The sequence below is a fragment of the Syngnathus floridae genome, chromosome 1, assembly GCF_059516105.1.
Source record: "Syngnathus floridae isolate MCC-2025c chromosome 1, RoL_Sflo_1.0, whole genome shotgun sequence".
In the NCBI taxonomy this organism is placed as follows: domain Eukaryota; kingdom Metazoa; phylum Chordata; class Actinopteri; order Syngnathiformes; family Syngnathidae; genus Syngnathus; species Syngnathus floridae.
The window spans coordinates 12,660,548-12,685,029 of NC_142413.1; the positions used below are offsets into that span (position 1 = coordinate 12,660,548).

Genomic DNA, 24,482 nt, shown 5'->3' on the forward strand with positions numbered 1-24,482 from the left:
CACATCCTTGTGGATCTTGCTTTATGCTCTATGCTTGAGTCATGCTGGAACAGAAAAGGGCCTTTTTCCGCAAAATTGGAAGCATAGAATTTTCTGAAATATATCAGTGAAATAATAAGTACCTGTATCTCATTTACCCTCAACTACAATGTTTATCATTACGAAATACCAGTCATATTCTTAATAAAGGAAGTAAGTTGAGTCGGTGGAGGAGTCACTTCTCTGTTGGAGAAGTGACAGACCAGTAGATTTCTATCTTTACATCCGCAGTCACATCTCTTGAGTTTAGACTGGCAACAAAAAAAGATAAAACAAGATTAACTGTGAATCATGCTGGGAGAAGGATTTTTGAGTGTGTTGCATTTCAAGGAGGACAATGATAATGTTGCTTTTGTTTCCATGGGACACAAGTTTCAGAAAAGCTCGATGACTCTTCAGACAGATCTTCAACAAGGTGGGTGAGCAGTAGTTTTAATCACTCAACTCATGACTACTGAGAAAGAGGACTTGTTAGGGAATGATCATCTCACAGCACTACACAAACTGAAAATATTTTATTGTATGTTTATTGTGTGTTGTATTGCTCAGGTCTAGAACACGAGGATCCTGGCTTCAGACTTTCTCATGAAGTGCGAGCCACAGGTCTTTCTATCCCTCGATGTTCACCTGTTGAAACCCTTGAAACAGACCTGACACTCTGCGCATACGGTTGTAGCCTCCTGGAACATTATCCTGATCTTCAGGTGGCCGATGCTGGCCTCATCTCCTGCAACGCTCTCGGAAACAGCAGCACTCACCAAGATCTTTACACTGAGTCTTATAATTTGACCCAGGCTGAGTCTGCAGATCAACAGCCTCTCTTGTCACTTCCAGATCAGGGCTATCTGGTTATGGGTGGCTTGGATCTGCCCGCCTTACAGTCAGAGCCCATGTCTGAGTCATTGCTGAATGGACTTCTGGAGAAAAAGTTAGATGAGGTATATCTGCAGCACCTGACTGATAACCTGGCTCGATGCAACTCCATCCTGGGTAACAGCCTCCTGCATGGCCTGGTACCTCCTCTGCAACCTAACAACCCAGATTCACTGGAGTCTTGTCTGGAAAAGGGACCGGATGGAGAGAATGGCAAGAAGATAAGTTACCTGACCACCGTAAATTTACCACCATGTTCTTCTAACTTTAGCACTCCCATCCTTCGTATTTCCGAGGATGTGCACCCACAATGAAAACATTTAACATGTTAGTTTCATGTATTACTAACATAGCGGATGTTTTTTTTTTTTTTTTTCCAAAAATTCAATGCTACAGTGAGTGTTTCGCTTATCTGAAATGGACAATGTGAGATTTCACTCACTGGTGGTGGTGACCTGACTCAATTTTAACTGCTTGCATATGACATCTGCTGGTAGATTTTTGTACGACATCACAATCGATACAACTGATATTGACTATAAATAAACCTGTGATTTGTCCAATTTGGACTTACTACTGTAGTTGTAAACGATGATTTTAGACAAACCCTCCCTCGATAAGGAATAAATATTGTAAGAAAGGATCCTAAGAAAATATATTTAAAACTTAAGACATTTATTAACCGAGCTTTCATCTATTTGTTGCAGCCAGCTGTCTCATTTGCGGTTGCCACAGGGCGTCATAGTTTTCCACCTAAGCCTATTCCCTTTCTAAAACTGATTGCCTTCTCACTACATTGATCAAACTTCTCTTGGATTTTCCCTTAGCATTCTTCTACCTACGTATATACTCAACTATTTCTCCTCCGACGTGGCCAAACCAGCAAAGTCTGCTCTCTCTGACCTCTGATTCTGATGAAACTTTGAGGGCTTATACAGGGGTGATTCTCTGGAAGTATGGTCTAGAGGTGTGGCATGAGAGTTGAAAAATAAACAGGTCAAAATAATATATGCTTTGAATTAACCTTCCCACAGTCTGATATGAATAAATAAAGATAACTCACTCATCTCTTTATTTGCAAGGGGTTGTTGAATGTCTACTGCCTTAAGTGTTACATGGAGAGCAAACACTGAGCACCCAAGTCCCAAATTATGTTTAAATTCATTATTTCTATAATGGAACTGCTTCACTACCTTCCATACAAAGAAAACTGGAACACTACCCGACCTATCAACAGTTACTTCATGAAGTACATATTGGCAAGCTTGTGCGAAACACAGGCACACTTAAATTTTTGCTGCCAAGGTTCTGATGCAAAAATTTGTTTTCCAACTGAATCATTTACATATCAATTGATGTAGTGTACATGACATGACTTCACATGACGCATATGATATCAGTTCAGATGAAATCACTTCAGCGATTTTATCAATCACATAAATGAAGGGTTCTTACACCTTGTGTTCATGTACATATCAATTCATGTACATGACATCACTTCATTTGATTAGCTCATAGGGTTATAGTTCAGATAAAATCACCACAGAAATGTATTCAAAGTGCCAATTCCAATTACTGGTACATTTTGTAATTTCATAGGTGAATGATGATTGCACCTAGCTTGTTACTTTGGAGGCACAGTAGTCATAACCAAATCTTCATTGTTGCCCACTACAAACTAAATGTCTGACCTCCACACCACTGCAATTCTGCATCATCATGAAATATGACAATGAAATAGTGCGTGGAACTTGCATTAAATAGTTTATCTAACTATTTTTCATTCGTTACTGGAGAAAATAGACCCCACACTTGACAGACAGCATATTGGGACTAAAAAATAAATAAATAAAGACCAAAAAATATTTACATGTTTTTTGCGCCAACGAATTGAACGTCTGGGCCAATATACCGGCTGTAAGCATCAAACTATGGCTATAAGGATACAGTAAGTTACTATAGTAGATAGTGAGTGCCACCTTGTGGAAGCATTGGGTTAACAAGCAGAGTCTATTTTTTTAATGACCATGTATCATAAATTACATACAGCATTAAACTCGATTAAATGGTATTGTGTTACACTAACATTCCGCCAGTTTATTGGATATAATTGTTTTTTAAGCTGATGGGTACAGGCACTACAGGCAGTTTAAGTGTACTGGGAGTTCTTAATTTAATGGTTGTGCTGTTATTTCTCAAACAGGAAATGACACAACGGATATTTTTCACCATCCAAAATACATCTATACACAAATAATTGTACAAATCTCAGTATATGTGTTTATTTGATCTTTGAGGTACATTTGCAATAGTGAAATTGATTGTTTCCAAAAGTTTAAAAATACTTTTGAAGTGCATCAGTCTTTGGGCGTGAAGCTGGACCATACTTCCGGAGAACAAGCCATATTTAAATTTCACTTGTTACGCAGCTGACATGGGCATATGGAGAAACCTTTGCCACAACCCCTCAAATCTCCCATGAACACACTCACAATCCAAATGCTTCTGTGATGATGATGAAGTGAAGGCAGCAAATGGGAAGATTCAGAAGAAAAAGACAGCTCAAATGAAATTGAAAATCACAAAATATCAGCCTACAGCGCCAGGGTTAGTCAATGTGTTAGATGTGTAAGATGTTGGGATAAATTTAAAATAAAAAATAAAATAAGGAGTTTTCTGAATGGGGAGTAGATGGTTTGCCTCTTGAAGAACTTGAAGGCTACCTCCTTGGATCCATGATGTCAGAACTACTTCTTCAAGAACATGCAAAAGTTCTGCACCTCTGCTCCTTTTTATTTTCCTTCCAACTTGTCCCCTTTTTGAGTCACCACAGAGTGTCATAAATTTCCATCAAAGTCTGTCTCCTGCATTTTCTTACAGACTGCTCTCAATTCTTCCCTCACGACATCTATCAACCTTCTCAGGTCTTCCTCTTTCTCTCTTTCCTCTTTTCTCCTTCCTCTTTTCCATACTGATCAGCCTTTTACGACTATAGTCACTATCTTTCCTCTGGACACCTTGACTGTCCCAATGATATGCTCATTTCTAATCCGAGCCATACTGGTGACGTCTAAAGAAAACTTCGGCACCTTTATTTTTTTGCCAACTCCAGCTATGCTTCCTTTCATTTCTATCAAAACCACTATCTCCAACTCGTACATTGCGGTCAGTCTTCATGCTGTCTTATACCTTCTAATCAGATTCCATTAAATAACATTCAAACACTTTTCTCCACACGTTCCAACCGTCTCTCTCTTCCTCCTCCAGTCCTCTCACTCACACACCGACAATATATTCTGTATTACTTCTGTGAATTTTGATTCAGTGGGGATCGAGATCTGTTCAGGCAGGCCAGGAAGACACTGAACTGAGAGATCAGGAAAGGTAAGAGGAGCTATGGGCAGAGTCTAGAGTCTAGATAGGGATCCTGATCCCTCATCATTTTGGAAAGGCCTGCAGAGCATCACGGGCTTCAAGAGACCTGTGGAGAACCCAATGCTTGCAAACCAGCTAAACAGGTTTTCCTGCAGGTTTGAACGGTCCAGCCACACAATGGGACCTACTGCATCGCAATCAACTTCCACACCTTCCCCCACAACACCCCTGTTCACACCTCCATCGCCGTTATCATCTACTCTCTCTCTCGTTCAGAAACCGCATCCGCACTTCAGATCCGTGAGCAGGAGGTGTGTCAGATGTTCCGGAGACATAAGGTCACGAAGGCACCAGGCCCAGACAGCGTGTCCCCCTCCTGCCTGAAAGTTTGTGCTGAACAGCTGGCACCCACCTTTGCACGGATCTGCAACCGTTCGCTGGGGCTGAGTGAGGTGCCATCGTACCGGTGTCCAAGAAGGATCGATTACTGGTCATTCAAATCCATCCATTCGTGTGATGGATTGAATGATTACAGACCTGTCACCCTGACATCTGTGGTCATAAAGCCCTTTGAGAGGCTAGTGTTGAGCCACCTGAAGGACATCACTGCTCGATCTCCTGCAGTTTGCCTACCGGGCAAACAGGTCGGTGGACGATGCGGTCAACATTGGGCTGCATTACATCCTGCGCCACCTAGACACGTATAGGACGTACGCCAGGATTGTTTGTGGACTTCAGCTCGGCGTTCAACCCCATCGCTCCCGACATCCTCCACCAGAAGCTCATCCAGCTTGCGGTGCCTGCTTCCACCTGTCAGTGGATCACCAGCTTCCTGACCAACAGGAGACAGCATGTGAGGCTGGGAACCATCACATCCGACACCCGGACCACCAGCACTGCCGCCCCCCCAGGGGTGTGTACTCTCCCTTCTGCTCGTCTCTCTCTACACCAACAATTGCTCCTTAGGCGACCCTTCTGTGAAGCTCCTGAAGTATGCGGACGACACCACTCTCATTGGACTGATCCGGGACGGTGATGAGACTGCGTACAAACAGGAAGTGGGGCGGCTGGTCCACTGGTGCAGCCAAAACCACCTGGAGCTGAACCCGCTCAAGACCGTGGAGATGACAGTGGACTTCAGGAGAGAGCCTTCACCACTTCCACCCCTCACCATCCTCAGTAATGCTATTCCCACCACATGCACCTTCAATTTCCTGGGATCCACAATCTCCCGGGACCTGACATGGACCGGCCACATAGACTCTGTCCGGAAGAAGGCCCAGCAGAGGTTGTACTCTCTGAGACAGATCAGGAAGTTCAACCTGCCACAGGAGCTGCTGAAGACCTTCTACACTGCCATCATCCAGTCTATCCTCTGCATATTGGGCACTGTATTGTCTCAAACCTCGAATGTCCTTGTTTAATAATTTAAGTTTTATGTAGGAGACGTTTGTCTCCAGTAGATGGTAGCAAACACTACATTTTAAAGTTCTCCACCCAGGCCATATAAAGTAATGCCAGCTGTTCATTGTCTGACAAACTAATGGTGGTCATAGCTTTGACTGTAAAATTCTTTGGACCAAGACTGACATGCACAGAAGAAACAGGCCCATGCAGAAACATGGGTGGAAGAGAAATGCATAAAATACTCTTATAAGGCAATAAGATACCAGAGCAAAATGTGTGTGCGCGTGTGTGTGCGTGTGTGTGTGTGTGTGTGTGCGTGTCTGTGTGTTTTTACAGAATGATCTTGTACTGAACTTTAGTCACTGGAGTTCTTGTATTATACAGGCAAGTATATTGATGATATGAAAGTTGGGTGAATTTTGTGGAAAGTTAAGAATTAATCAAAAATGACTTGCTATTCCCAAATTGTGTCGCATGAAAAAAATAATTTCTAATGACAAAGACTTTTTTTTTAAAGAAAATTAAGCGTTCCTCTTCCAACTCTATTTGAAATACTAAATATACATAATATGGTACAATAGTCACATATAATTGGAAGAGAATGAAGCGATAATTGGAGGAAAACCTAAAATAATAAAATAGTGGCGTAGGTTGTCTGAATAGGAAACACCGGTTTGATGCCCAATGAAGCATGAAGCAATATTGAGTAAACAGTTTTGATTATCGTTCGGAAGTACTGCAAAGTGGTTCAAAGTATTAATAAAGCCGTTTGAATGTATTGGTAAAGTTGCTTCATCCACCAACATTCCGTACATGCAGATTCAAGATTAATTTTAATTATATATTTAATATTTGCATGTTTCATAATCTTTATAGTGCCTTTTTTAAGTAATTTCAGTATGTGCACTTTTTAGTTTCTTTTTCTGAAGCCTCTCTCATGGTCAGCAACATGTAGTTTGCCATTCAGTCAACATTTTTTTTTTTTTACTGTTGACCGTGGTCTCAGCTCTGCAGGCCTCGTAGAAACACCCAAAGCTCATGAAGAACAGGGTCAAACAAGAGGAGGAGTGGAAATAACTGCCCATTACAAGGAATGTGTACAACTGTATAACCTTCCTTGGGTGAGGGTTAAGGTTTCTACACCTTTTGAAGGTTTAAGAGTCATTTGCATCACCGTTCTAATTTATTTTCAAAGTGGTCCTTCAAGAGTAACACCGAGCCAACAAATACCTTGAGTTCCTTACAGCTTGCACACTTGCCGTCTTCATTCTACATAAACAACCTGTCCTCATCGCTCGGCACACCAAGGGTAATTTGACGAGGACAGACGTGCTTCCTAAAATAACTCTGATACCCCCGCCTGGAGCTTCTGTCCCCCTTACAACAACTCCCTGCATGCCAGGGAGTGGTCCAGAGACGGTTTGGCAGAGAGCTGGGCAGTAGAGTGGACAACACTGAGGTGTCACTTGTTTCAAAGTCTAAAAAGAAGATACAAGTACGCTAGTTGTCGAGAGGATTCTTGGTTGGAGCTATGAGGGTGGGAGCTGCAGCCTTAGCTGGAGGTATATTTGGAGCATTAGGGACCATATGTTTCTTTTTGGCCTTTGGTACGGACTACTGGTTGGTGGCCAGTGACAACTGTGGACCTTACACATGGCCCACAATAGGAGAAACAGATGCCAACGGGACCGAGGTAAGACATGTACTGTGTGAAAATTGCTTGTAAAAAAGAAAAAAAATGGATAGACTGTAAAGTAGTCAGTGTAGTGTTTGAGTACTTAGTTTTTTGGGGGGGCTTTTTTTAAAAAATTGTTGGCATGCATGGATAGAATCAATTATGCAGGCATGCTAAATCTCGCACTGTAGTGTTCACAATACTGCAATGCTGCACAAACTGTTCGGTTGTGCAAATGTTCCAGCAGCGTTCAGGAGTCCTGGTGGCGCAACACTATAAATGTATACAGCAGTGTGAATAAATCTTGACATGTTGTTAAAGTGATGATATAATGATTACTGAATATAAATTTTAACTAGAATGTCACCCAGTGGGACACACATTCCATTAACAGAAGTGGGAAAAAATGTTTGTATTGTGCTCTACAAATTTGTTTTTGTTATTTGAAAATTGCCGTAACTGATGCACCCAAATTGTGGAATTCACTTCCATTAAAGTAAAAGTAAAGTAGAAACTGATTGTTTTGTTTTACTCGTGTTAATTTCCTGTTATTATGTATTGTACAGGTATCGTGTATATAGTAGACATAATGTAAGAAATTGACACTCCAAGGTTTTTCAAGTCCTTTTGAGAGATCAATCCCTGGCCATTTTTTTCTTTTCGTCTGTTAATCATCATCTAGTGTCATCTAGTTCTTGGTAACGTTGACTGTTTGCTGTATTTTCTAATTCATCTTGATGATGACTGCCTTGACTGGAAACTAGCATAAGAACAGGGGTGTGTATTTGCAGTTGTGTCATTGATAAATGACACAGGCTAAAATGGTGAAAATATTAAAGTGAAGTGACTTCTTTACAAAGATTTACAAGTTTTGTTTTTTGTGTGCTAATTAATTGAATTTGTCTTACTATTTTTTGTTTTACTGATGTGACTGCTGTTAAAAAAAAAGTAATTAAAAGAATAATGTTAGTTGTGACGCAAGACTCTTATTTTTAGAATTTAAGTTTATTAATGTTTTAGTTGCCTTTCACTCAGTGCCTTATTTTCCTGTTACCCGCGTAAATATGCATGGACTACTGTGCTTTTCACATTCATGTATTCTCCTGTCAAATCTTCTTAAATAGCCACCATGGACAAGTTGGCAAAGAATATGGTGTACCAAAGAGGCATGATTCATTGACAACGATGACTGCATGGAAATTATAGAACATTAATTTTTTGTGACACTTGTGAATGTCATTTAAATCCATGAAAAGATGAAGCATACTTTATATTTGAAACAGCCTTATATAGAGGATGCTGTGTAGTTGGGAATCAGAAATGTACTTGCTAAACTTACACTTTGAAAAACAGCATGCTTTTTTTATTCAGTATGCAAGAAATCCAATATAAGTAATTAAATCAGAATGCTGCGCTTATGAGTTCATGCATGTTCCATGGCCCAACTTTCTTTCTAAATATATTTAATTAGAGATTAATGTAAATTTTCCTAGATGATTTTTTTTAGTCTAAATGATGATGATGATGATGATGATGATGATGATGATGATGATGATGATGATGATGATGATGATGATGATGATGATGATGATGATGATGATAGAACTTTTTTCATCCCACAGTGGGGAAATTTACTTGTCACAACAGCGTACAAGAGTGCAAGAATACAAGTGCCAAATTTAAAAAAGGATAATAGATAAGATAGAAAAGATAATAATATTCCCATATTGGCAACAAAACAAGATGTAATAATATTTAGAAATATCATTTGAGGTTCAGTTCCGCAACTTGTTGATTTTTTTTTCGGAAACATCATGGCTATTAAATATGACGTATGGAAAATAAAATACAACACAGTGTGCCAAAAGCATGAGACTATAATAAAGAAGAAAGTAAATACAAAGTACAAGACAACATAAATAAATAAAACATCTCTGATTCTTCAAATATATTTGATTGTTTTCTGGAAGTCTCTTTTCGAAAATTTTGTGGGCATGTTGAGTGGCAAGTTTTGAAAGTGGATTCAATTGTAAAGTGTAATGTAATGATGCACCTTCCTGGGGACATTGCTTGTCATGGAGAGGTGCATGCGCGTGACCAGAACAGCCTGCAAATGCAACATATTTCCTGATACGCACAGAGGAGAATATGGTTCTAACTACACCCATTAACGGGAGCTATTAGTGCTGAAAAGTCTTTCATTTTTCCATGAGAGGTTGATTAAAGTTTCTCTGAGTCATCAATCATATTTTTCAACAAGTTGGTATGAGCATGCATGTTTCATAAATTCTTCTTGAAAACTGCACAAACCTCTCAATCAGAACCACATTGGAGGCCTTGGAACTTTTTAGGTTGTGATGTGGGCCCTCAGAGCAGCTGCACAGCCACATGTTGACTCACTGACAGATATTTCGGCTGTCGTGTCTTTATTTGACAACTGATGTCAGCTTGTCTCTTTTTATTCTTCAGCTGCAGTTTGTGAAAGCAGTCACCATCTCTCCTGCGTCTCTCACCCTCCACCATGAAGGCTTTTTTTGGCGCTGTGTGTTCCAGGTGGAATCCACCGCAAATGAAGTCTTGGCAACGTTTTTCAGTATGTATAAGATTTTACAACAGGGTTCATTTTGATCAGTATTCTGCTGTATAATAGTATAGTGTAAAGTAAAATAGGGGCAGTAATCTGTGCAAAAAAACACCAAAATAAAAAAATAGAACTATTTACATTTATACAGGAGAGGAGTGTGCAATATCTATGATAGCAGCAATAAAGTGAATGTGAACAATTTGGAAATATATATATATATATATATATATATACAAGCGGTATAGAAAATGGATAGATGGATGGATGAACGGACGGATGGATAGACGGATGGATGGATGGATGGTTGGATATACAGTAGGGGAAAAAAGTATTTAGTCAGCCATCACATCAGTTGTGCAAGTTCTCCCACTTACAAGCTGAGAGATGCCTGTAATTTTCATCATAGGTACACTTTAACTATGAGAGACAAAATAAAAAAATAAAAAATCGGGAAAATCACATTGTCTGATTTTTAAGGAATTTATTTGCAAATTACGGTGGAAAATAAGTATTTGGTCAATAACAAAAGTTCATATTAGTAATTTGTTATCTACCCTTTGTTGGCAATGACAGAGGTCAAACGTTTTCTGTAAGTCTTCGCAAGGTTTTCCACACACTGTTGCTGGTATTTTGGCCCATTCCTCCTCTATAGCAGTGATGTTTTGGGGCTGTCGTTGGGCACAGAACTCCAATAATAGAACACCGCTCGGGTTCTGATGGTGGGGGGCCGTTCCTCCCAATCACGCCCTTCCAGGCCTCACTGTCGTTGCCCACGTGAGCATTGAAGTCACCCAGCAGAACAATGGAGTCCCCAGAAGGAGCGCTCTCCAGCACTTCCTCCAAGGACTCCAAAAAGGGCGGGGGTACTCTGAGCTGCGGTTTGATGCATAGACACAAACAACAGTCAGGATCCGTCCCCCCACCCGAAGGCGGAGGGAGGCTACCCTCTCGTTCACCGGGGTGAACCCCAATGCGCAGGCGCCCAGCCAGGGGGCAATAAGTATGCCCACACCTCCTTGATGCCTCTCACCGTGGGCAACTCCAGAGTGGAAGAGAGTCCAGCCCCTCTCAAGAGGGCTTGTACCAGATCCCAAACTGTGTGTGGAGGCAAGTCCGACTACATGTCTAGTCGGAACCTTTCTGCCTCGCACACCAGCTCGGGCTCCTTCCCTGCCAGAGAGGTGACATTCCATGTCCCAAGAACCAGCTTCTGCAGCCGGCGATCCGACCGTCAAGGTCCCCCGCCTTTGGCCACCGCCCAGCTCACTTAGCACCTGACCCTCTTCAATATCGTCTAAACAATTCTCTCATCCATTGAAATCAACAGCATCCGTCAATAGACACGTTCGTTCATCTTTTTCAATTTTTTGCATACAAATGGTGACTTACTTAATTCTGCAGAACACATCTGCGATAATGGACAAAAGAAATATAATTTTCTTGTATCGCTACCTTTGTTCAGTCCAGCGACAATATTTTCTCCCTTCTCTCATTCACCATGCCATAACAAAGTTTTGTGGGAATTTCAACATGAAGTTGTTTTTGCATAAATATGCAAAATCCACGTGTCCTACTCGTTGATATATCAGCATCATTGGAATAAAATGATTGCTAATGAAAAGCAAAGCTAATGGTGGTGTAAGACTTGCACTATACACAATGATTAATAAATTTACAATTTATTCCACCACCTCTCAATCTAAGGTTTATACCATACAGCAGGTTTTGTTTAGACTTTGTTTTCCTTTTTCTTGTAGCAAACCAACCAGAATCCAAGGTGTGTGTCCATGGCTACCTCTTTCCATTACCAATCGCACTTGGACCAGTACCTCATCCCAGTTATGATGCAACAGCAGGTGGTGAACATTTAAATCATGACTATATTTACATTTGTTGAGAACATTACCGGTAGTTTAGATTAGTTATCTATGAACATAATATTGCCAGTCCAAAACACCACCAACAGATTGGATTGTGATGAGTGGTGTGTTTGTTTCAGTGTTTCGAGGGTTCTGGACAGTGTTTATGATCCTTGCACTGGCCTCAGCTCTGACTGGAAGCTTCCTACTGGTCTGTGGAATCCCCTTCATCAGCCATAAACTCTACAAGCTGGGCGGAGCCTTTCTCATCATTTCTGGTAAAATAATCTTCAGCTATGCGAAGAACACGATTAGTGTGCTGTATGAAATATATTATACACTATAAATAGACAAAAGTGTTGGGATGATTGGACACACTCATGCAGATTACTCACTGATGTTATGATGTAGGTATAAACATTGCTGCCATTGTAGTAATAAAGACAGATAAGGTCTTATAACATCAGTCGCCTGATGTATATTTCTCCACAGCGTGCCTGTTCCTCTTTGTGGTGCTGCTCTTCGTACTTTGGATGGAGGTGGTGGATGTGGAGCGTTACATCCTCCAGGAGAGAGGGGAAACATGTATCGATATGCAGGTTTCGCTGCTCTATGGCCTGTCGTTCATGGTGGCTGCAGCTGGCGTGCCCCTGCAGCTCCTCTCTGGGTTGATCTTCATGCTTGTGGGACGAGCGTTGCTTGCCAACAAGTGAGCAAGGCCATCTGCTGTGGAAATTGAGACAACTGACCTTTTTGTGTCCATCAAGGAGATTGAGCATAGATTCGTTCAAAATCACATCATTGTCCTTCAAAGGCATTGCTGCAGAGACATTTTTTTGAGAAGGGAGTAGACCAGAATGTAAATTGACTCTGCACAACCTCCTCCCAAAGGGCCTTCCACATTTGTCACTGTCAAGATGTAGAGAGAAATTACAACCTAATTTGATGATGTACAAGCAGCCGAACAGAGGTGATCTACTTGTAGATGACAATTTGTTCATCAATGTACTGCTTATTTAATTCAAATTTGACTGCTTTTTATTCTTTTTAAGTTTCTTTTCCTGCATTAAAATGATTGGAATTTTCTCACATTTTCTTTTAGTTATTTGTGACCTGTGACATAAATGTGCTCACCAGAATTTTCACGTCAATGTCAGGAATAATAATAATAATAAATCAGTTGCTCAATCAGTTCTATCTAGCTACTCTCTAGCTATCCGTATTGTTTTATAAGAAACACAAGACAAGTTTTAAAAAGTGCACTCCAATTAATCATCAACAATGAGGTAGCTAATGATGGGCAAATGGAGCTTCAAGATGATTCATGAACCCGTTGTCGTGTTAATTTAGACCTCTAGATGGCACTCTCTGTTCACTGAAGAGCTGAAAGCCCACCGACTTGCCATTTCTTAAAACCCTCACTTTAAACCAACATTGCCATCTAGAGGAGCCAAAGTATACAACAACTGGTTCATGAAGCTTCATTTTCCCATCACTAGTAACAGCTAATGGTTCTTCGTTTCTGTGTGCTCTGCGATTGGCTGGCAACCAGTTCGGGGTGTCTCCCGCCCAATGACTGCTGGGATAGTCTCCAGCACGCCCACAACCCCTATGAGGACAAGCAGTATGGAAAATGGATCGATGGACTATCTGATGCTAGTCAGTCAGTGTTTAATGATTCAATTCACAAATGTCTATACATTTACGTAGCAATACAATGCTGCAAGTGACACAAAGAGAGGCAATGCAGCTGTATTTCCTGTCCTTTGGCGAGGGATCAAACAAACTGGAGTGGAGCAATACCATGGTGAGTGGCTGGATGGAGCAAAAACTTCAATTATTTGGACAGGAAAAAGGATGAAGGCGTTGAAGGATGGCAATGATTTGTTTGGGAGAAGAACTGATGCATTTTTACGACCCAAGGGTCCTTTGAAGACTGAGCGACTGGTTGGCATGCAGCAGCGCTCTTTACTAGCAAGTCCTATGTACCTGTGATCCATGCTTTTTCTATACAACTTGTCCTTATTAGGTTTACGTATTGCTGATCCATCCATCCATCCATCCATCCATCCATCCATCCATCCATCCATCCATCCATCCATCCATCCATCCATCCATCCATCCATCCATCCATCCATCCATCCATCCATCCATCCATCCATCCATCCATCCATCCATCCATCCATCCATCCATCCATCCATCCATCCACTTTCTATACCGCTTCAAATTAGTTAAATGAAAGAAAGAAAGAAAGAAAGAAAGAAAGAAAGAAAGAAAGAAAGAAAGAAAGAAAGAAAGAACACAATTAGCATAAAAGTGACTTCATAAAATAAATCCAGTTGTAAAGCTGAGGTTTCAAAATGAAACACAAATAAATGAATATAATCAAATTAATCTTCAAGTCACGAAACGTGTACGATACGTTATGTTGTAGTAAGAAGTCAGTCAAAAGGACGTCCAATCAGAAAAGTTGCCTAAATAAAAATTCTTCATGAATCTATTATAAAAGAATTCATTCCCACAAGTGGCCAGCTGAGGTCTCTGTAACTCTCCTTTTCAGAACAAAACGTTTTCATGCGTGGTTGGACAGAAGGAAGAATTGGGGTGGGAAAAGCACCCCAAAGAAATGGGAGACACAAGAAGCAATACTAAATAGAAATTTGAAGTGAAAATGATGGTAGTTTAATGTGTAAAAGGAACACATGCAGGGAACACAATTGCACTGCACACATTACAAAATGAATCTGGACTCAACCAGTGTTTGACACATAAATATCATGCATAATCTTGATTTGTCCAACTGAACCATTATTTTATATCATGTTATCCATTTACCTTTCAAAGAAGGCCAAATAGTAAAAACCTATGTGATACATAATGCAGAAATAATCATATTGCCAGTCGTTGACAGTGTCATTCAGAACTAAGCATTTTAATATATAAATCAAAATATTTGGATCTCATCATATTGTGCAGACATACCTAACATTGTGGCCAGCTTGTGTACATCCAGTCAGTCGACCGAGTACTATACAGGTTTGCATTATATCGTGTCAATTTGCATCTCTTTTTCCCTCGGGCTTTATTTAGTGCCACAGGAACCCTTGACAACCCTTAGTGCTCTGGAGCACCGGGACCAAAATGCAAGTAAGCCCTAATCCAGTCAAAGATGGGATACACTTTTCTTCCATGGTCTAACCTCCTGACCGGAGTAACCTGATTACCTGCTTTGTATGTGTGAGCCCTCTGAGTGTGTGCATGTGTCGGTTTGTTATTGCTCATGTTGTGAGGACTTAAGTCTATTGACATAGGTACATGTTTGGGTGTTACCCTCTCTATTGGAGACCGTTACCATCGCTAAGCTCATGAGAAGCCTTGAAAGTGTGGCAGCAAAAGGTCCTCTAAAATGATGCAAATTTTAAGTGTTTCAAAATGTGTACCTGTGTGTGTGTGCGTGTTTGTATGTGCACAGTTTCTCACAGATAAAGGCTTTTCCCCTGTCAAAAATGAGTGCCAAGATAAGCGCTGATATGAGAGAAAAGCAAGCCTTATGGCATCACTCTTTTTTTTTTCATTTTTTGTTTCTTTTGTACATCCAAAATCCCTAGGAACAGACCCATCTCTTCCAAATGCACTTGCATGCACGCACACACACACGCGCACACGCACACACACACACACGCGCGCACAATGCAGGCAGATTACGTCTGAGACAGTCACAGCTCCTGCCTTCAATTAACCTCACAAAGAGAGGATCGCTTACACACAGATGATGATAGCAGAAAGCAGTAAAAAGGTTGAATTAATGGAGAAGGGGATCATGTTATAAGTGTTGTCCTCGTTCCAAACACGTAATATGCAACTGTGTAACTATGTGAAAGTAATGTCTTTTTGTTTTTTGCCAAAACATGGCAAAGAAGAACATAACTGTACTGCTTAGGAATGCAAAAACTCTTGACTACTGTTTCTTTATCTGTTTATCTGATCTATATGTTGGACTAAAAGGGTTTGAAAAACATATACGTGAACATGCAGAAACATTTGGCATCAGATTGAAATGGTTAGTTCTATATGGGAAAAAATGTGCCTCTGTGGTTGCACAAAACTTAGGAGTTCCTACTACTGTCATAGTAAAGTGTGTGCCTTGCTAAACTTTCAGGTGAGGAGTCACTGCGTGTTTGCACTTCTTGGCTTATGGATTTCTTTGTGATGAGAAAATACCGAAAGAACAGGGTAAGAAGATACTTTAGATGGGAAATAAGTGGACTCCCATTCAAAATCATAGGTCTGCACAATAAGCATTATATTGTTTTAGTTGTACTTCACTTTTAAAAGTGAACATTTGAGAAAATTTGATGCATATTCACATGCGACACTACACACATTTATAAATGACATCTAATTTTAACATCATCTGTCACTAAAGTCAAAATGTTTCCTTTTTCCCTTTCTAACCGTTTTTAACATTTAATTGAAAAAAAAAATTATGTTCATATTCGAATGGTTTAATCTCAAGCCTCATATAGAGATCATCTAAGGTCAAACAAATCCATTCTATTTTCTTTCTTTCTTTCTTTCTTTCTTTCTTTCTTTCTTTCTTTCTTTCTTTCTTTCTTTCTTTCTTTCTTTCTTTCTTTCTTTCTTTCTTTCTTTCTGTGAAGTTAAACTTTTTTGACCACTCCGAAATCCAGTCTTGTTGTTTTGTTACCAACACAAGTGTTTCTTTAGTTGCAAAGCTTCTAAGCCAAAATGAAAATACCACAGCTCATTTTCTCTGTTTTCTCAGTTCATGTTACTGCCAATATTTGTGCTAGAGTCACATCAAGTCCAATTTTAAGGAGACCACAACCAGTAGGGATTTTTTTTCTTTCTTTTCGTGTATTTTGGATAAATTGATGATGAATAAACAGTTGTTCTAAAGTAAATAAAATGTTTAATGCGCAAACATGAATTTGAATATTATTATTATTGTAATGATTATAATGACTCACACTATTACTGTTAATGCCGCAAAATGCTTATGAAGGCAAAATACTGACTATAATGCTGCATAATCACAGCATTCACAGCATATCATATACAGAAATTTCCCTGATATCATGTATATACTAGTATGGCACCTTGGGACATAATCTGGTAGGATACTAAATAAGCGAGGGTTATTCAGCAACTCCAAAACAATTTTTTAATCGTGATCACCTTAATTTTCAGCATTTTTTGCTGAGGAGGGAAGAAAACCTAGCTGTCACACCCCACAATGGAATTTCCACACACAACATACTTGAATTGTTTGGCCACTGACTAAAATCGCTTCGGTTCAAATAGGAACTAGGGGTCTGACTATCCACAGGAAGTCACAGAAACAAAACTCCAACAGATGAGGGGAGAACCAGTCACCTTTTGGTAAGATATAGTCACATCACAGTCACGTTAACACAGGATGAATGAATTATTATTCATCACAATTGATTGTGACACTACAGAACTGTCAATATATTCACATATAATAGATATCAAAAGTTTCCACACCCTGGTTCAAAAGGCTGGTTTTTGTGATCTAAAAAAACCCTGTAGATATGCCAGTTTTGATGAATAGGAGTCAAGTCGAAATCAATTCAAAACTTGTATCCCACCTCAATGAGAAAAAAATAATAGTAAATCTGTGGGAGAAGGAAGTAAAAACAAACAAGCATCTGAACTTTATTTGGGGTTAATCTGCGGCACTTTAAATGGCTGCAGGTTTAACATGATGTTGAAAGTGATTGGTTAATTCTGATCATAGCAAAATCCTCACATTAAAAAGGGAGTGCACACTTGTGCAACCATATATTCTCCATTCCTTTTCATTTCCCCTCTCATAAAGGTAGGTATTATTTTAATCCCCAGTTGAATCGTACACATTATAGGTCACATTAATGGTGGAAAAGTTTTAGAATGTTTTAGAAACAATCTGCTCTTTCAACCGCGTCAAGAACTCAACATACCGCTTGGACCTGCCTTCATTCAGTGGGCAGTAGTGTTTGTGTTTCAGCAACCACAACACACAAATCCATATGCACATGTACTGATTGTGCACTCTCAAAGTTATCTGGCAAACAATGTGTGAGCGATGTCGGGGAATCCTTTTACGTCCTGCAAAATAAAACAAATCATTTGGCTCATAGAAAGACAGGAAGAGGTCTTCTTGGACAGTAGACACTCGTTTATGTGTTAACAATGACTTCTTTCTTCTCTACTGTATGTCTGTATTTTCCTTTATTATCTCCTCAACGCACAGATGGGCACGCTTGTGCTCTCACAGCATTTGTCTCTCCAAACTCTTTCATTTCTCCTTATGGAGGGGGAGGAGAAGGAAGGAGAAGAAGGAGGGCATTGCGAAGAGTTTCAGGACTCCAGCGCACTTGATTGGCAGATGGCAGCATATGGAGCTGTGAGGCAGGTTTGCGCACGCTCACCTCAGAGGAAACAAATATTTGCCTGGAGGAGAGAGCGGGAAAGAGAATAAGGGGGGTGGGGGGGAAATAATTAGTTTGCAAATGCAGTGAGAGATAAAAGGAAGCAAAGACACATCCATCAAAAGGCAGCAGAGTTGGTTACAAAATTGAAATCTTCTCCGAGCTGACAGATCCAGTGGGTGGTTGGTAGAGTTGAGCACATGAAGGCTGGATAAGCACACAGGAAGCCAACGTGCTGTGTACATTAACATCTGTGCACAGGGAATTAACACTTGGGCATGAATCTTCCACGCTTCAGCAACATGTCTCAAGTCCCTCCAATTATTTCTTAATTACCATCTCCGCATTAAAACACACGTGCTATTGCTATTTTTTTTAAAAAATTCAGATCCCCAGTAGGTTGATAGGTGTACTATGTACAATAAAGAAAAAGGGGGATGTCTTAAAAAGGTGGCTGAAATGAAAATTTCAGACATAACACAGTGGTAGTATAGTAGTAATAGTTCTGAAATTTCAACAGTATTCTCAAATGAATCACTACTAAAGGTAAACATGTGTTTTTTTTTTTTTTTTTTAAATAAACCTTGTGCTCATTTGAATTATCACTGGTTTAGCATAATTTTGAACCTGGATTGAAAACCATTGATATTTTAAACGGACTCACTTCTGTTGGCAGCTTTTATTGCATATTACAAAACAGCTAAATGCTGCTTCGCCATGTTTGACTGAAACCTGGGCTCCACTAATTAACCCAAGTCTGCAAACCTCAGAGCTCTCCTGAGTTGAAAGGTTTTAAGACTTAAAATGGTACTCATCCCCAATTTAACTTTTACCCCCTGATAAACTGTATAGACGGGTGTCTACTAATGCCAATGTTGACAATGTTAATGTCCTGGTAATTATTTTGACATTTCAGATTTTTGGGATTTTAAATTAGTTGAAAGCTTGAATTAAGGGCCTTCCTCAGGTTTAACACTGGTTTATCATCCTCTGATTGGACTAGCAGGAATCCTAACATCACTTCCAGAATCAGAGGCTCTGTCTCGTACATACTTTTGCAGCCAGGTGAATACAATCAGTTGCATTATTTTAGTTTTCAAGATGGAACTGGTAGTACGTGTACAAACAGAAATGATCAGTTACTTGGATTGTCTGAAATTGTGTATCATCACTAAAATGGCTTAATTTACCAATATACAGTACATCGCAATACTAAATAAATAAACAAATAAATAAACAAACAAATAAATAAATTACAAATCCAGAAAAAGTTGCCCCGAACAAAATTGTGTGTATTATATGAATCCTAATGACAAAATTCATTCATACACAGGAAGCAGGTGTCTATGGAGTGAAGTAATTTGCTGCTGATCCAAATAGGGATTGTTTGGCTTTGATTTTGCATTTTAGCACCATCTTTCTTTCTTTGTTGCTGCAAAAACAACCGATTAATTCCCTTTTGCCAACCACAAAAGACCAAACAGTACATGAAAAAGAGCTGCTGTGCTTTGATACGTTCAAACACTGACCATGGGATTATTCAGCACTGATAAGGTAATTAAGAGACTATGATACTGTAATTAAGTAACATCTGAGAAGAAAGGCTGCTGGAGTGGCATATTGCTATGACTGCATCAAAGCCGGTGACTCTGTTAGAAAAGAGGGACTGGCGACGCAAGACCATTTGGGATTCGCGCGGATCCCTTCGACGTGAGACCCACAAGGGCCGTGAAAAGGTTTAAGGAAGGTGAGAATTTGCCATATGAAATGATTGTGATGGAAATGAAATGACACAATTCAGTCACTTGAGATGGTCACAGATCATAGGGAGGAAAACTGTGGCTACGTGTGATATGCTACTCTCTATCAGCACTCCACTGCAGCCGAATAAATGAGAATTGCATGATTTCACTCAAGTGTTTACCTTGCTTCCTTTTATTTGTTGCCATCAGGCAGTGCGCAATGTTCTCCCACTCCTCCCCTGTGTGCTCTGAATCAGCAGAAATTACATTTTATTCTATTTATTTGCTTATTTACTCTTATCTGTTTTCCATTCCAGAATTCTCCTATCAGAGACCTGCAAGCCTCAGAAGGCGAATGGCAGGGGAGCTGTGGGCTGTGTGTGTACGTGTGTGTGTGTATACGTGTGTATACGTGTTTATACGTGTGTATGCGTGTGTGTGTGCGCGCGTATCTGTGTGTGTGTGCGTGCGTGCGTGCGTGTGTGTGTGTCTGTGTGTAATGGTGCATTACTGTGTGTGTTTCGAGAGATTGGCATGAAATTAAAATAGAAATCGAAAAAAAAAACATTGGATTCATCACTTTTGTTATCACCATGCTATACAGTTTACAGCTCCTATAGTTACCACATTTCTCTCGGGTGATGAAACAGAAATGTTTTTGCATCCGACCCGCACAATATCTTTTAGCAACATTTCCTTTGTACTCCCAATAACTAAAAATCACAGTTCTCACAATAAATATGTTGCAAACAATTTCTGACACACACACACAAAGAAATAAAATGTTTAATATCATGAATAAAAGGTGGTTGCATTTATTACCTGTATAAAAGGTGGTTGCATTTAGTACCTGTATTTGAGACAGTATGTTGAACTTCTGCCATTCTCTGAATACATTTTCCGCCATTTCTCAAATTCTATTTTCACTCTCACGTCTTCTTCTATTTTTCACTTTTTCTATATTTAAGATGATTACTAAGGTCTTATTTCCATTCCATCTGAATGAAAGAGTATGTTTGCATAGCTGGTGAAGCTTTGTATATACTTTGCTTTCAATATACACAGACAGTAGTTAAATAGAAAATATATATCGAACAAACACTGTTCCATACAAATCCCAAGAAAATACTATTACTAATACTACAATTTGTATTTGTGACTGGTTGGATAGTTTTGCCAACATACCCCACCAAGTTTTTTTTTTTTTTTTTTACACACAAACCTGATTCAGACTCTTGTGAGGTTCTTGAGCACCACACTTTACTTATTAATTACAAATCGTTTTAATCCAATGTTACGTATTTCTTCTCATCCATCCATCCATCCATCCATCCATCCATCCATCCATCCATCCATCCATCCATCCATCCATCCATCCATCCATCCATCCATCCATCCATCCATCCATCCATCCATCCATCCATCCATCCATCCATCCATCCATCCATCCATCCATCCATCCATCCATCCATCATCCGAAAAGGTTCTCCTCACGAGGGTCACGCGCTTGCTGGAGCCTATCCCAGCTGACTTCAGGCAGTATCTGAGGTACACCCTGAACTGGTTGTCAGCCAATTACAGGGTCCACATAGACAAACAAGCGATGGTGTGTGGGAGGAAACCGCAGTACCCAGTGGAAACCCACACGGGCACGCACAGGAAGAACAGAGCCGGAATCGAATTCTGCGTCTCTGAACTATGAGGCGGATGTGCTAAACAGTGCTCCTTGCTGCCTGCATGAGAGCAAATTGGCAAAATATAACCTACCTAATTTGCTTTTTGCAGATACATTTTGCACAATATTGCATATACTGTATAAAACCCAAGTTTGTTCCACCAATCTATCTAGCTGCCTGGATCTATACTCTTGTAGCTATCTAAAATTTCTTATCAAAACTCATTAAGCTATCAGCACTAAATTGAAGGACTCAAGGTCTAATGTTGAACATTTCTCTCTGCCATATTTATTTTCAGCTTAACTCACCATTTTCTGTTCATTTTCCACTCAAAAAACAGTTATATGCTTGATGTGTGACAGCCCGTATGATGAAGCTTTTGAGCATGTCAGCAAAAACTTTGTTTTCTAAATAATTAACACAAATATAACAAGTACAAATATACCATGTGGTAATCATGGTGAATTATAAAGTTGATATATAGACCCATAAAAAGTGTTTCTAAAGTTTGTACTGCAGGTGTAAAACACCTTAAGCTCCATAAACAATACATAATGAGTGTGTGTGTTGTGTGTGTGTGTGTGTGTGTGTGGTGTGTGTGTGTTTTTGCTTGCATGCGCGTGTCCACTCAGGAGGAGTGAGTGAGTGATCTGGCCAGGATCTGAACTGCTGCTTTGATCTGGTAAAATCCAAACAGAGCGAAAGAGACGCTCACCCCTCACTGTGAGGATTAAATATCCCTGAGTCGGGACATCACTATGCCCCCCCCCCTCTCCCCACCGCTTCTGTACCCCTCCACTCCTTTCCTCCTCCCGTCAGCACTGGTTATCACTGAGTCTCCTGAGGGCCTCGGCGCAAAGGAGATGGTGAGAGGAAGAGGAGAAAATAAATTAAAAGCGGCGCCTTTATGATTCTAAAATGCCAAAGCGGACATCTGAGTCCAGCAGGAGCGATTTACCCACACAAATCAAAACCTGGAATGTTCATGGTTTTCCATGCATCCGCATTCAGAGAGAAACCTTGGCTGAACAGGATTTAAGTGGTTAAGAAAGTTTAGTGAAAAGTGTGGAGAGATTGAGGGATGTCAAAACATCCAGTGTACAAGCAGATTGTAATAATCCAAATACATACTGACTGGCACACATCTGTGAGAATGTCAAAAAGAAACAAATATAATGAATAAAATGATCATTCAGGCACATTCTGAAGGCCAGTACTATAAAATTAATGAAAAAATATTGAATTATTACTGTCACGAATAAGAGAAACAAAATGACTTTCATTGTTAGGGTTTCTTTTCTTCGTTGAACTGAAAGGTTCTGGTCTGTTATGCTGCTCAGGTAGCAAAAGTACAGTTTCTACTGGTAACCTCACCTAACGTAACCTAATGCAAACTAACTCATATTACTTTATCTCAGTCTTGTTTATCTTAAGCTATATAAAGTGTACTTTACTTAACCTAACCTAATGTTTTCTGTTGTATAAAAGTATCAAATATACGTATATCTCCTTTATGGCATGCAAGAAAGAATCTCCTCATTCTATATTTTAAGTAAAAATAAATATAGGCCTGTACCGTTACTAAAAAAACAACAGCAACAACAAAAATCATTATTTTTTTTGGTGTCACTGTTAGCATTGGTGAAGGATTATTGAAATTTATGCAGAAGTATTTCATAATACAGGTTAAAAGAAAATACAACTTTTGTTTCAATTCTTAACACTTTGTTCAAAGGGTACCTTACTAAGCCATTAAAACAACAACTAAAATATAACTGTGACAAAATGCTTGCAGGTCCAATACTTGGCTGTGCATATTTCCAAAATAAAAGCTTTCTGTTATCTCTTATCAGCAACATCAGATTTCATTAATTGAATTGTAGCGCATGGGTCAAAGCTCAAAACGAGTGTACCTTACTGTCAAACTGTGATTTAGTCCCTTGATAACACCTCACTCATAACTTTTGGGGGGCTTCATTCTTTCCAAATTTCACCCAAAAAAGTACCTATGGACTTAAACATGCTTTCCTGGTCTAATTCCTCCAGTTGAACAGAAGCAAAGGTCAGTGCTCTCCACAAGGGGTTAATACAATCATCATTACTGCTTCCTGCTGGGGTGCCTGAGGAAGCTGGGTGTGGAGGAGGGGGTGTGGATGGCGAGGAGGATGAGGGCGGGAGAGGATGAGGGCAGGCAATAGAAAGGGGCAATTCTGACATGACAATGACAAATTGCCTTGTATTTATTCAAATTGTGTAAAGTGATCTTTTGGCTGTGTCATAATGTGTGTTTTCATAGTGTTTGACCCCCCTGATGAGTTAACACTAACAGGCTCGTAACGACGGGAAGGCAATGGGAGCCGCTGACAAAGAACTCATTGGTTTGAATGACCTAAAACATGACAACATGAAAGTGGATATGCAAAAAATATATACAACTCTAATTAAGATACTCGAGATTTGCGCTGGCCATTTTTTTTTTTGCTCACTTTCGAGGTCCTAAAACATTTAAGCATTTAATACTGTACTATAGAAAGGTTATGTACAGTACTAGTGCAATTTTTGTTGTTTTAACATCTTTTTTTTTAACAATAATTTTGACATGGTCAACAAATACATAGTAAGTAAATAACAATAAGCAAATAACATGACTGATACAGTCATAAATATTCTTCTAAAAGCATAAATTTCAATTGGCACAAACTTTATTTAAGGGTGATATGGCCCGAAGAAGAAGTCATCAAATTTAGGTCATGATTATTTGGTGGACAAACGTGCAGATATATGAATTTATTTACA

General features: G+C 39.7%; 2 protein-coding genes across 2 annotated transcripts; both read left to right on the forward strand.

Moving 5' to 3' along the window:
• The first annotated feature begins 199 nt into the window (after positions 1-199).
• Positions 200-1,986, forward strand: LOC148404159 (uncharacterized). The gene is made up of 2 exons (XM_088373158.1): positions 200-454; positions 589-1,986. The coding sequence occupies exons 1-2, from the start codon at positions 331-333 to the stop codon at positions 1,224-1,226; spliced, it is 762 nt and encodes a 253-aa protein (XP_088229284.1). The 5' UTR covers positions 200-330; the 3' UTR covers positions 1,227-1,986.
• A 4,844-nt stretch (positions 1,987-6,830) lies between these two features.
• LOC148404160 (transmembrane protein 182-like) lies at positions 6,831-13,003 on the forward strand. The gene is made up of 5 exons (XM_088379156.1): positions 6,831-7,387; positions 9,839-9,962; positions 11,711-11,809; positions 11,953-12,090; positions 12,305-13,003. Exons 1-5 carry the CDS (start codon positions 7,226-7,228, stop codon positions 12,523-12,525), a joined length of 744 nt encoding a protein of 247 aa, XP_088235282.1. The 5' UTR covers positions 6,831-7,225; the 3' UTR covers positions 12,526-13,003.
• Positions 13,004-24,482: the final 11,479 nt, after the last annotated feature.

What these genes read in the sequence shown, in the direction of transcription:
- LOC148404160 (XM_088379156.1), top strand. Translation starts at nt 7,226, where the DNA reads ATGAGGGTGGGAGCTGCAGCCTTAGCTGGAGGTATATTTGGAGCATTA. An exon ending in AGTCTTGGCAACGTTTTTCA is followed by an intron (nt 9,963 to 11,710) that starts GTATGTATAAGA and finishes TTTTTCTTGTAG; the next exon opens with CAAACCAACCAGAATCCAAG. An exon ending in CAGTTATGATGCAACAGCAG is followed by an intron (nt 11,810 to 11,952) that starts GTGGTGAACATT and finishes TGTTTGTTTCAG; the next exon opens with TGTTTCGAGGGTTCTGGACA.
- LOC148404159 (XM_088373158.1), top strand. Translation starts at nt 331, where the DNA reads ATGCTGGGAGAAGGATTTTTGAGTGTGTTGCATTTCAAGGAGGACAAT. An exon ending in TCAGACAGATCTTCAACAAG is followed by an intron (nt 455 to 588) that starts GTGGGTGAGCAG and finishes TGTATTGCTCAG; the next exon opens with GTCTAGAACACGAGGATCCT.